Source organism: Octodon degus, unplaced genomic scaffold (assembly GCF_000260255.1).
Source record: "Octodon degus isolate 3935 unplaced genomic scaffold, OctDeg1.0 scaffold00033, whole genome shotgun sequence".
Lineage (NCBI taxonomy): Eukaryota > Metazoa > Chordata > Mammalia > Rodentia > Octodontidae > Octodon > Octodon degus.
In genome coordinates this window covers 15,658,129-15,670,663 of record NW_004524609.1, presented here as the reverse complement: position 1 = coordinate 15,670,663, position 12,535 = coordinate 15,658,129, and the positions used below count along the sequence as shown (strand labels likewise).

Sequence of the window (12,535 nt, the reverse complement as noted above, 5' to 3'; positions counted from 1 at the left end):
AAGAAAAAAAAATATTTTATTTTTTTGAGACACAGTCTTGCTACGTAATTCAGACTGGGCTTGAACTATGTAGCCTATGCTGGTTTCCAACTCATGGTGCTCCCCCTGCCACGGTCTCCTGAGTGCTGGGTGCTCATACTCAGCTAGAAATCTTTCAGTGTATTTTAATATATTACAAATCATGAGCTTATGAAAAATTATATGATAAAAATCATAAAACCAATAGGTAAACACAGTTTTAGGAAAAGGCTTTAATGTAAAAGTCAAGCAGATCTTTATACTTGAGAACAAACAGAACTTTTACCAATTGAGAAGAAAAACTAAAGGATATGAAAAGCAGAGGATGTGAAAAGAAAGCTCCCATGACAGGTGCATAGACACATCCCAGCTACTCCAAAGACAGGACAACCACAGCTTAAAGCCCAGCCTGGGTAACTTAGGTGAAGTCTTGTCTCAAAATTTTTTAAAAAGGTATTTATTTATTTATTTGATACAAGGTCTTGCCATGAAGTTCAGGCTTGTGGTGATCCTCCTGTCTCAGCCTCCCCAGTGCTGGGATTACAGGCGTGTACCAGCATGCCCAGTTTTGGGGCCGCTGGCACAGTGCACCAGCATGGCATGAAATATTAGGGATCAAACTCGGGTCCTTGTGCTTGCCAGGCAGGTGCTTAGGCCACCAAGCTATCTCCCCAGCCCTAAAAAAAACAGTTTTTTTGTTTTGTTTTGTTTTGAGGTACTGGGGATTGAACTCAGGACCTTGCACTTGCCAAGCAAATGCTTTTCTAGTGAGCTGTCTCCCCAGCCCTAAAAAAGTTTTAAAGGGATGGAGATGTAGGGTCAATCTCTAGAACCACAAGAAAAAGAACAAAAAAAAAAAAAAAAAAAAAAAAAAGGACTGGAGATAAAACTTAGTGGCACAAAGTCCTGAGTTTGATTCCTGGTACAAAAACAAAACAAAACCAAAAAAAAAGCCGCACACAAAAAATCATTCAAATGCATGGTGAGGGGGCTGAGGAGATAGCTCAGTTGAATAAGTGCTTGCCTGGCAAGTGCAAAGTTCTAAGTTCAATCCCTGGTACCACCCAAAAAAACAAATGTATGATGAAAGATGCTATAATTAATAGTAATCAGATAGATAAATGCATATTAAAGTACAATGATTTGATGTACATGTGAACAACCTCTAGCACTTTCTCAGGAGTAAAATGGAATGTTAATATCATTTTAGTGAAGTGACTTACCACGTTCTTTTTTTTGAGACAACATCTCAGTATGTAGTACAGGCTGGCCTTGAACTCACAGTGATCTTCCTACTTCAACCTCCAGAATGCTGGGATTGTTGGTGTGTCCCACCATACCTAGCTAATGGCTTCTATATATTATTATTATTGTTATTATTTTCTGTAGTGGTGGGTATAGAACTCAGGGTCTCAAGCATGCTACGCAAATGCTCTACCACTGAACTATGTTCCTGCCCCCATTACATTTTATTATTTATTTATTTATTTTTGTGGTACCAGGGATGGAACTCAGGGCCTTGTGCTTTCCAGGCAAGCACTTATTCTACTGAGTCATCTCTCTGGCCCCCCAATTACATTTTAAAATATAGGTGTACTCTGGGTCCAAATATCCTATTTCGGAGACCAAATTCCGTGAAATAAAAGTCCCAGTGCATAAGTTTATGTTGAAGAATTGTTTGGGAGAATTTTTCATGGTGATGGGAAATAAGCAAGCTGGATGTCTATCCACAGGAGTGAAGAAATCATGGTATGTGCTCACCATGGGGTGAGAGGCATCACTGGGGGCTGAAGAAGGATCCTATGTTTTTATTTTTGTTTTTTTTAAAATTATGTTTATTACTATTTGACATTGTAGACTTGCTGTATTCTGTGTCTCTTATTGAAATGCAAGCTCCATGAGCAGAGACCTCTTGTTTTCTGTGTCTATAATGTCTGAATCAGTGCTAAGGACATGACTAGTGCTTAATAATTAGTTGCTGAGTGAATGAGTAAATGATCAACGGGTAGAGAAGTTGAAATAAAGAGTTGGAAATGAAGGAGGGTTTCGTGAACCAAGAATGATAAGTGTGAGTAACTTATCTCTTTGATCTCAGCTTTAAGATAGACAGCGAGAAGATTTTGGTAGGGTGATTGAGTAAAAGGTATTGATTTGGGACCTCCTAACATAATGACAGGAGTGGACCCTGGATTGATCATTGAGACAGTTTCAGATCACATGAGATGAAGATACAGAAAGCATCTTTAGAGAGAATGTAAGTTATTTAGGAGGGATTGAGAATCAGGAGAACATCTGTTTTCTCTATTGTAACACTGGGAAAAAGGTAACAATGAAGTAGAACTTTCAGATTTCAAATAATTGCCATTGTGCAGTTTTCTACCCAGCCACAAGTTAGCTGTAAAGGTAAAATAAGCACATTTTCAGATACAGGGTTTCAAAAAAAATTATCTGGTGCATCATGCCTTGGAAGCTATGAAAAGATGCTGTCCTCCATAAAAACAGTAGACCTAGAGAAAAAGATAGAGATAAAACTCAGAAACAAGACAAAAGGAAAGGCCCAGGATGATGTCCAGCAGTAGTCAGACAGATAGCTGGGCACAGGCCTAGAAAAAAAATAGTCTAGATTGAGCTGGGGGACAGAGGCTGTCAGAAGGAGGTTTCTAAAAATCAAAGTAGAACCTGGTATCTTTGACTTTTACTCAAATGAATTTTTGCTGGGCATGGTGGCACATGCTTGTAATCCTAGCTACTTGGGAGGCTGAGGCAGGATGATCACAAGTTGGGGCCCAGCCTGACAACTTAGTGACTTAGCAAAACCCTGCCATAAGATAAGAATTTATTCTTGTGGTACCGGGGATTGAACTCAGGACCCTACGTTTGCCAGGCAAGCACTTATTCTACTGAGCTATCTCCCCGACCCCATAAAATAAAAATTTAAAAAGGACCAGATATGTAATTTAGTACAGAGGCCCTGGCTTCAGTTACCCATGCTAAAAAAAGAAATTCTTTATGTCAGAACTTTTTTTGTTTGTTTGTTTGGGTTTTTTGAGACATAGTCTTGCTACACAGTTCAGGCTGGCCTTGGGCTCACTTTGTAGCCCAGGCTGGCCTTGAACTCTCAATGATCCTCTTGCCTCAGCCTCCTGAGTGGTGGGGTTACAGGTGTGCACCACTATGCTGGGCTTATGTCAGAACATTTGAGGGTGAATTATTATCCTGAAAGTCTAAATAAATGGGAAAAACAAAACAGCTATTACTCTTAGAGGAAACAAAGTTGTACAACAGAGGATGTGGTCATAAGAAATGTAATTGTGGTACAGCTTGAAGCAATGTTGATGTAGTAAAAAATACTGTTTTAACATGAAGTTGCAACTTAAACATATTGGGAGATGGGGATAGAGTAAATGTGTGTTAAAGGGTAAGTAGGGGTGTTGTGCCACCGTGCCTGGCTTGAGTCGTGTTCTTTCTTTTTTGGGGTGGGGGGGTACTGGTAATTGAACTTGGGACCTTGCACTTGCCAGGCAAGTGCTGTGCTGCAGAGCTGTATCCCAGCCCTTGAGTCACTTTCTTTTTTTTTTTTTTTTACATTTATTTATTGTGTGTGTGTGTGGCCAGCTCAGCCCACCAGGGGGCGGGGCTGGCTGGCATGTGGTGCTGGGGAATTGAACCGCAGTCCCTGGGCTTTGCCAGGCTTGTTCTAAGTAGGTGCTTTAGACCACTGAGCCATCTCTCCAGCCCCCGCTTGAGTCACTTTCTAAATGCAGAAAGCCAGTAAGTAATGTAAAGCAATATCTGTTGTGCTTTTTTTTTTTTTTTAAAGGAAACAGGTTTTTTTTTTGGAACTGGGAATCAAACTCAGGACCTTGCACTTGCTAGGCAGGCCCGTCACACTGAACTATATCCCCAGCTCCTCCTTTTACAGGCCTAGAAAAAAAAAGTCTGTATTGAGCTGGGGGACAGAGGCTGTCAGAAGGAAGTTACTGAAAATCAAAGTAGAACCTGGTATCTTTGACTTTTACTCAAATGAATTCTTGCTGGGCATGGTGGCACATGCTTGTAATCCTAACTACTTTTCTGTCTCATATTTTGTGGAAACAAGTTTAATCTGACGCTGTATGACTTGCTAAGTGATCATTCTTTGTCTCTCTCCAGGAAAAGAGAGGGAACAAATCATCAGATAAAGCCACACTCTTGGCCTTCGATGCTCTGGTGACCTTCTGTGAAGAACTGGGGTACGTCTTATTTTGGATGTGGAGTAAAGTGTCAGTGAGATCATTTCTTCACCTTGTACTCATTACTTAAGCTGTACCATAAGTGAGCCCTTGGACTACCAAGGGATCCCTGCCTGTGACAGTCATTGTGTGGGAAGCCTGGAAGTCAGTTTGTCGTCTTTAGGCTCTTGAAGTTTTGGCAGTGTGAGGATTTGTTTAACATTTTGGGTGGTCATCTGTCCTCCTCCTTCACCCTTTTCTGTTATGGCTGGCCTCATGAGCAACTCATTTCCAAGTAATGTGGCCAGTTCTGGGTCATTGGCTCTGTGGTCATCATGTGTCACTGAGCTGGGACTTCTGGGTTCACTTGAGTGGTAATCATTCTTATTCATGGCCCATATAGAAGTGTGTGACCCACTTCCTCTTGAGCAGGTACACCAAGTGCTTTGGAAAAACTTAGCTTTTTAAACAGGATCTCAGCTTGCCCACATGGAACCACTTATCTCTTTTGTCTGCATCTATGGCAGTAGCACAAGGGCTATGGAAAGAGCCTGATGGCTGCTCAGGGAGTTAGACTGTGGCTGGGCAGAGAGAATCATGGGTACTCAGTGTGAAGGACAGCAGGAGGATTCTGAACACTTTGTTCTACAGAACTCTTGGATTCCAATCACATGTAATAATCCTGGGTAGAGATGGGCATAAGTGACTGCTGTAGACTTACAGGTGAATCAACTCAACTCCAGGCAGGTTACAGTCATAAGAGTTCACAGTAGATAAAAGCCACTAATCTTATACCTGATTTGCATGTGCAGTGTTCATTTCATATACCTGTACCATTTTTGTTTTTTCAGGATAAGTTCCCCCCCCCCGCCCCTCTCCCCCTTTTTGTGTTGCTGTGGCTAGAACCCAAGGCCTTTCACATACTAGGCAACTGCTGTACCATTGAACTACACCACTAGCCCCATGACTAGAGTCTGAAGTGGGGTTCAGAGTAATTACATAATATCAGTGTCTAGCAGATGTTTTGCATCCTTTGGAAACCAGGGAGGCACTTGTTTGGGTCCTGTTTTGGATTCCCAGGCCCCTCCCACTTACTGATGAGTTGGTGACTCCTGGACAGAGCTATTTCTAATCTGGATCAACCATTTCTAATTTGTCCTTGTGGTAGGACCACACCCAGCAAAGTGTGGTAGGCTGTCATGCCAGGCCCGCTTGCCTGTGACCATCACCACCAGAGCCCTGGTACAGGGAGCTGCAAAATTTGATCTCAGACAACTTAAGCAGAGCTCTCATTTCTGGTGAGGAATGAGAGCCAAGTGGTTTTGCTAATCGTCAGAGTTTCCTCCTGCCTTGTGTACAGCCTTATGCCTCCTGTCTTGTTGAAGGAGGCATGTGTGTGAAGATTTTGGATTCCAGGACTCTGAGGGAATTTTTGTTTGCCTGTCTTGTTTTTTGAGACAGAATCTCACTGTGTAGTCCAAGCTAGCCTTAAATTTGTGGCTATCTTTTTGCCTTAGAGTCCTGAGTGCTTGGATTATAGACATGCACCACCATGCCTGGCTTGAAAGGGAATGTTTTATTATTGTTAAATGGCATATAGTATGAAAAAACAGTCCCTCTCCACAAGATATTTGCTCGTTTTCTAAGAATAGTACTCGTTTGAATTTGAGGTTGAGACAGTTGTTCCTGCCAGCTGTCTCTTTGAGCCAACACCTGGCATTGAGGCCAATGGGGTGTGCTTGGCTGGGGTGGGTGCATTTCTAAAAGGAACCTTTTGTAGAGGATGGGGCTTGAGGTAGAACCCTTTGAGGAGTATTGGGGGAAGGTCTGGGACCAACAGAAAAGTTATTTAAGTTAGTTAGTGTCTTACTCTTCTCTCATTGCTGGGACAAATACCCGACACTCAAAATGAAGGAAGGAAACATTTATGTAGCTCACAGTTACTGGAAATTTCATTCCATACTCAACTGGGTCCAAGGCAGAGCAGCACATAGCAGAAAGCAACCTTTCTTGGTGGCAGCAAAGAGCAAGAGCACAGGGAGAGGTAACAGCAGCTCAAGCAGCTGGCTTCTCTCTCCTTACATTGAAATGCAAATTACCTGCCCCAGGGCAGGTGCAGTATCCACACCCACAATAATCAGTCACAAACTCCATAAGCTGCCCCATGACTGCATGAGGCTTGGGGGGGAGGGGGCGCATACCTATACACACACCATAACATTCCGCTCCTGGACCCCCAAACACTCATGCACATCCCTTTATGCAAGCTATTCTAGTCCACCTCTATGAGTTGCCAAAATCCCAACAGTTTCAGCATTGCTAAAAAGTTAAAGTTCCAAGTCTCCTCCAAGATCCAAGGCAAACTCTCAACTGTGAGCCCCTGTACAAATGAAAACTTAAACACTTGCAACATTCAAAGGCACGAGACAAACATTACCATTCCAAAAGGTACACACAGCAGGATACCAAGTATTGGGACCAACACAAGTCCAAAATCCAGCAGGGCAAACATTAAGTCCTGCAGTTCCATGAGGGAGATCTGAAGCAGTCAGCACTGAGTTGTGAGCTCCAAAGACCTTACATGGCTTCATCCCTACAGCACTCGTGGTGGTAGCTCACATGGCATCTCTCCCTTAGATGATCCAAATTCCTGGCTTTTCCAAACTTCTGGGTTTTCCACTGAATTGGCTTCTCGCTCTCTGCTTCACACACTGCCCTCTCAGGGGCACACTGCCTGGCCTCCCAGGCCTTCTTCTGAAATTGAGGTTGGAAGCCATTTTAACCTCAGAACTCCTGCATTCTAAATGTGCCTAAAACCATTGCCACATAGATCATGCCAAGGTCTGCTGCCAGCTGGAGCAGTAACTAGGTTTCCTTCTCTCTTGGCTATAGGAGTCAAGTGCCTGGATCGCTGAGCACTCTGACCCTGATTCCCAGGGGCAAATTCTCCATGCCAGTGCCATTCTGGAACCTGGTGTGGCTGCTGCTGCCTTTCTGGAACAGGGTGCTCTGCGGCTTTCCCCTCAAGGCAAAGTTCCTGACCTTTGCAGTTCTGAGGCTGCAAAGGGTGGAGACCCGCCTCCTCCTGTGATGCCCTCAGGCCGTCCTTTCCATTCTCAGGTTCCTTCCTGGCATTGAGATCCTCTCTGCTCCATCTTTGCAGTCCACAGCTTTCTTGGTGCTTCCTATCTGGCCAAACTCACAACATTCTGAACCATTCTGCTGGGCTCCTTGCTCTTCATTCTCAACATAAATCTGGCTAAAAGCCCCCAGTAACAACCATGCCACTGCCCCAGTATTTAGCTGCTTTAAAATATCTTTTGCCAGATTGATCGGTCTACCATGCTTAAACTCAGTCTCAGGCAAAATCTCTGGACACGAGCAAAATGCAGACAAAGCTCCTGCCAAGCCATAACAGACATTGTCCAGAGCCCAACAACCAATGCAGTTCTTCTTCCCAACAGAAACCTTCCCAGCCTGGTCTTCACAGGCTGACTTTCTGTCAGCCTTCTGGTCTTCTGAGTTCTGACCAGAATCTCCCCTACAGAAGAGCCGAAGCTGTTCCAGCTCTTTGCAAGTAGGCAACCTCTCCAAACCTTTACTATCTTTTCCCATAAGCCATTCCCAAAAACTTGTAATCCACATGGTCAGGTTTAGCCACAGCAACAGCCCCACTCCTGGTACCAAATTCTGTCTTAGTTACTCTTCTCTTGTTGCTAGGACAAATACCCGACACTCAAAATGAAGGAAGGAAAGGTTTATTTAGCTCACAGTTACTGGAGGTTTCATTCCATACTCAGCTGGGTCCAAGGCAGAGCGGCACATAGCAAAAAGCAACCTTTCATGGTGGCAGCAAAGAGCAAGTGCACAGGGAGAGATAACAGCAGCTCAAGCAGCTAGCTTCTCTCTCCTCCTTACATTGAAATGCAAATTACCTGCCCCAGGGCAGGTGCAGCATCCCCACCCACAATAATCATAAACTCCTGGAAGCTGCCCCAGGACTGCATGAGACTTTGCAGGGGACACCTGTACACAAACCATAACAGGAATAAGGACATGGGTTTTCTCCTTGTCTCTGCAGGTAGCTACTGTCTTTGGATGGTAGCTGTGAAAAAGCATTTTCATGACAGGGCTTTATTTTGCCTTGAAGTATTGTGAGAATGGTTTTTTGGCTTGAAGCAACTTCTGACCAAGTGGCATTTTGAGATGCAAGAACAGCTCTGTGTTTAGACCTGGGTTGAATTGTCACCTGGGAACTCCAAACAGAGGAGCCCGCTAGCCCCACCATCCTCCTGTTACCTGTTTGTGTGTTCATGTGCTCATGTGCTCATTTATTCAGTCAACAAATATTAATGTTCACTCTATAGCAGGCACACAGGCCATGGGAATTTAGTGGTGAGTAGGAAGAGACCCAGGCCTGTTAGATGGTCATGAAAAAAGAAAGCCAAATCAGGTGGTGCATGCCTGTAATCCTAGCATTTGGGAGTCTGAAGTAGGAGGATCACTTTGAGTTTGAGGTCAGCATGGGCTCCATAATGTTGTGAAGGCTAGCCTGAACTGCACAGCAAGATCCTTTCTCCAAAAAAAAAAAAAAAAAAAAAGTACAATTCTTCTTGAGAGGACTTTGAAGGAAAGATATGTGATAGTTTGAGATTGTACAACAGGTGGCTCTACCCCAGTCTAGAGGGTCAGGGGGATTCACCTGAGGAAGGCAGGTTCTAAGGATGAGGCAGCATTAAATAGGCCAAGGAGTGAGGTATAGTGTGAGGGAGAACATCTTGGGCAAAGGGAATATCATAGACAAAAAGCCCTGTGGCAAGAGAGAACATGTCATATTTAGGAACTGAAAGGCATACTGAGAACCAAGGGACATATGCCAGACAGCTGTTGAGATAGGCAGTGCTAGATCACCAGGGGACTTATAAGCCCCAGTGAAGCTCTGCTAGGTAAACTGGCTCTGGTGCCCATGTGTGGATGGAAAATGAGCTCTCACAAGTTAGCAGATTTGAAAAAGAATTTTTACTTCATCTGATTATTTTGTGTTCTCCTGTGTCAAGGACTTACAAAGTTGCTGGCTGGGAACCTGTGAGAGGACCTTATTAGCCTGAGGCAGAGGCACAGCCCCCTCCCACATGCCTAAAGGTTTAGATGGCATACCACAGGGGTCCCAGGATCTGTATCAGACCCACCTTCCCATTTGCTATCTGAGCAGCCCTAAGCCAGTTCTAGTATTTGACCAGGCTGTTTCTTGGCTTGGCCCCTGAGCTAGAGGAAAGTGTGATGGGGCCCACTGCCAGGATGAGGTAAGCGATCAGCCCCCCTCACCTGCTTCCTTCTCAGCTCCCAGGAAATCAGATCACTGTTGGTCACCCTCGGTACTGTCTTTTGGAAAGAACAACCCAAATGTGACAGCAAACAAGATGAAAAACAGGACTGTAGCGATGAATAAGCCAATCACTATCAGGCCAGCCAGGTCCCAGGGGTTGTCCCAGAATTCATCTTGCCAGATGTCCTTTTGAAATAATGTTTGATCCATGTAAACCTGGAAAACAGGGACCAGAGGCCTTTCATGTTAGGGTCCCTCAAGGGCCAGTCCTAGGTGCTGCTCTCCAGTCCCCCCAACCCTGAATATTTTGCTAGCTCTGTGGCTAATGGACACTGAAGGAGTGATGAGTCTTTGGCTTCTACATTTCAAGGCAACATGTGTAGTTTTTTTTTTTTTTTTTTTTAATTATTTATTTATTTATTTATTACATTTATTTATTGTGTGTGTGGCCAGCTCAGCCCACCAGGGGGCGCAGCTGGCTGGCATGTGGTGCTGGGGATCGAACCGCGGTCCCTGTGCTTTGCCAAGCTTGTTTCAAGTAGGTGCTTTAGACCACTGAGCCATCTCTCCAGCCCCCATGTGTAGTTTTTTAGGGAGGGCTCGGCATTCCTTCTTTTTTGTTTCGGTTTTTGTGGTTTTTTTTTTTTTTTTTTGAGACAGGGTCTCACTATGCAGTTCAGGCTAGCATTGAGCTCACTTTGTGGCCTATATGGGCCTTGAACTTACAGTGATCCTCCTACCTCAGCCTTCCAAGTATTGGGATTACAAGGGTACGCTACCACACCCAGCTTTTTGTTATTTTGTATATTTGAGACAGGATCTCAGGAGGCAGCTCAAGAAAGCCTTGAACTCATTATGTCTCCCAGGCTGTAACTCATGGTGATGAGTTACTCCTCTGGAGTCTGTCTTTCTTGAATAGCCCTGGTATGGAGCCGGGGATCCTGCCCCTGAGCCCACTCAGCTACAAGCTAAAAAAGCTTTACTATAGATTCTTCCTACTTTTCCTGCCTTAGTTGTTGACTGTCTGGGAGGCATTTTGAGAGGTTAGGGGATATGCTAGTGGCTCAAACCTGTAGTCCCAGCTACTTGGAAGGCTGTGAGGCAGGAGGATCACTTGAGCCCAGAAGTGTAAAGCAAGCCAGGGTATTAGGGAGACCCTCATTTAAAAAACAAGTAGCCAGCATGGTGGTATATCTCAGATATTTGGGAGGCTGAGGCAGGAGGACCATAGTCTGAGCCTAGTGTGGGCAACTTAGTGAGACCCTGTCTTAAAATTTTAAAAAGGGGATAGTGGTGGTTTAGGAATATCGCTCCATGCTCCCTGGTACTAAAAATTTCCATTACTTTGAAGTGAAGGGAGGAAGAGGGAGAGAGAAGAAAGCAAAAAAGAATAAAAAGGATGGGAGCTTAAGAGTGGCTGAGGTGTCAGTAGATGTTCCTGGAAGTCCCTGAAAACAGAAGGCCAAGTATTGTAGAGACAGAGCTGGCATATACAGGTCACAGGCTGGGGCCATTTGATAGGCATTCAGGGAAAAAGGAGAGAGTCATTACCTGATTATGCTGCTAGCAGTCCTGTGTCCTGTGAGGGCAAATGAGAGTTCTCCTTCAGGCTCAGGCGAAGGGGCTTCCAGGTGACTAGAGGTGCACCCTGACTCAAAGAAGCAGCTATTAGGAGGAAAAGGTTTTGGGACTGCCCAGTTGCCTTGACCATTGCTGTCCCCAGGGCAAACAAAGGTGGAGCAGTGTAGGTGCCTGGTAACCGCCCTTCAACTTCTGCCCCTTTGTGATGTCAGTGTGGGGGCACTTGGGGTGCATGTTAGGAGTACTCCCTGAGAGAAATCAAATTTGATGTGGAATAAAGAAAGATTGAATCCAAGGGCTATGCCTCAGGCTGCCCATCCACATTACCTCTGTGTGGCTGGAGCTTGGGTTCTAAATGATCTATCCACTGAGAGAACCTGTCCAGAATATGGGAAACCTTGGGGATGGTACTGCCACAAAGACGTCACTTCCTGTGGTAAGGGTAAATGATTAACAGCAGCTCTGACTGGTGCCTCCTGGACCAAGTTTCTTTGTAGAAATGTTTATCACTATTGAAGCTGGTGCCTGCTGCCTCTGAGATATGTCCTCAGCTACCGTGTGGTTGGTTCCTACACACTGTGCTATGGGGAAGCTAGGAGGGGGAACAGAGCATGTGCACTGTGCTTAAAACCTGGTGGTCACCACTGATCTTTTAAAAGCTATAGTGTGTGGCCCTGCTATGGCCAGGGACAGTAGGCATTTGACCAGTCAGTCATTGGACAAGAGAAGTGAAGTGGGGCTTGAGAGCTTGCCTTCCTTTAGTCCTGGTTATTACAGTCACCTGGGTGCTTTTAGAAAAACCCATGTCCCACCTTATATCACTGACATCAGTTCCTAGCATGTCAAGATGCTTCTTGTTTTAAACATCTCTGGGCCGGGGAGATAGCTCAGTAGAATAAGTGCTTGCCTGGCAAGCACAGGGTCCTGAGTTCAATCCCCGGTACTGCAAAAAAAAAAAAAAAATTAAAAAAATTAAAAATAAAAAAAAACATCTCCAGATATAGGCAGGGGAGGTTGACAGATGATGAGGAAGCTCAGTAAAGGGCTCTCTTTTTATTTTTTATTTACGTATTTTGGATAGAAGGTCTCACTACACAGTTCAAACTCATAGTGATTCTCCTGTCTCAGCATCCCTAATGCTGGTTCTGGGGCTGGCACAGTGCAACTGGGTTTCTGGGGCTGGCACAGCATGTGGTACCGGGGATTGCACTCAAGACCTTGTGCTTGGGCTGGTGAGATGGCTCAGTGGTCTAAAGCTCCTACTTAGAACAAGCTCAGCAAAGCAAAGAGACGGTGGTTCAATACCCCAGCACCACATGCCAGCCAGCCCTGCCCCCTGGTGGGCTGAGCTGGCCACACACACACACACACACACACACACACACACAAATAAATAAAT

At 44.8% G+C, this 12,535-nt stretch overlaps 2 protein-coding genes across 4 annotated transcripts in view; one reads left to right on the top strand and one right to left on the bottom strand.

Annotated features, from left to right (window-relative positions):
• The window catches only part of Recql5 (RecQ like helicase 5), a 42,163-nt gene that overhangs the window by 10,105 nt on the left and 19,523 nt on the right, over positions 1–12,535 (top strand). For both annotated transcript variants that reach the window (XR_002820861.1, XM_004630104.2), the window contains exon 7: positions 4,171–4,250. Coding sequence is in view for 1 of the 2 variants with exons in the window: in XM_004630104.2 (XP_004630161.1) it covers positions 4,171–4,250 (80 nt within the window). In the remaining variant the exon portion in view is untranslated. The remainder of the gene's footprint in view (positions 1–4,170; positions 4,251–12,535) is intronic.
• Positions 9,084–12,535, bottom strand: part of Smim6 (small integral membrane protein 6) — a 9,013-nt gene continuing 5,561 nt past the window's right edge. The window contains exons 1-2 of one of the 2 annotated variants that reach the window (XM_023713877.1): positions 11,107–11,194; positions 9,103–9,771 (exon numbers count right to left, since the gene is read on the bottom strand). In XM_023713877.1, the coding sequence (XP_023569645.1) occupies positions 9,586–9,765 (180 nt within the window). In that variant the 5' untranslated portion in view covers positions 9,766–9,771; positions 11,107–11,194 and the 3' untranslated portion in view covers positions 9,103–9,585. Of the gene's footprint in view, positions 9,772–11,106; positions 11,195–12,535 lie in introns of those variants that run through there. The other variant, XM_023713878.1, reaches the window with a different exon arrangement.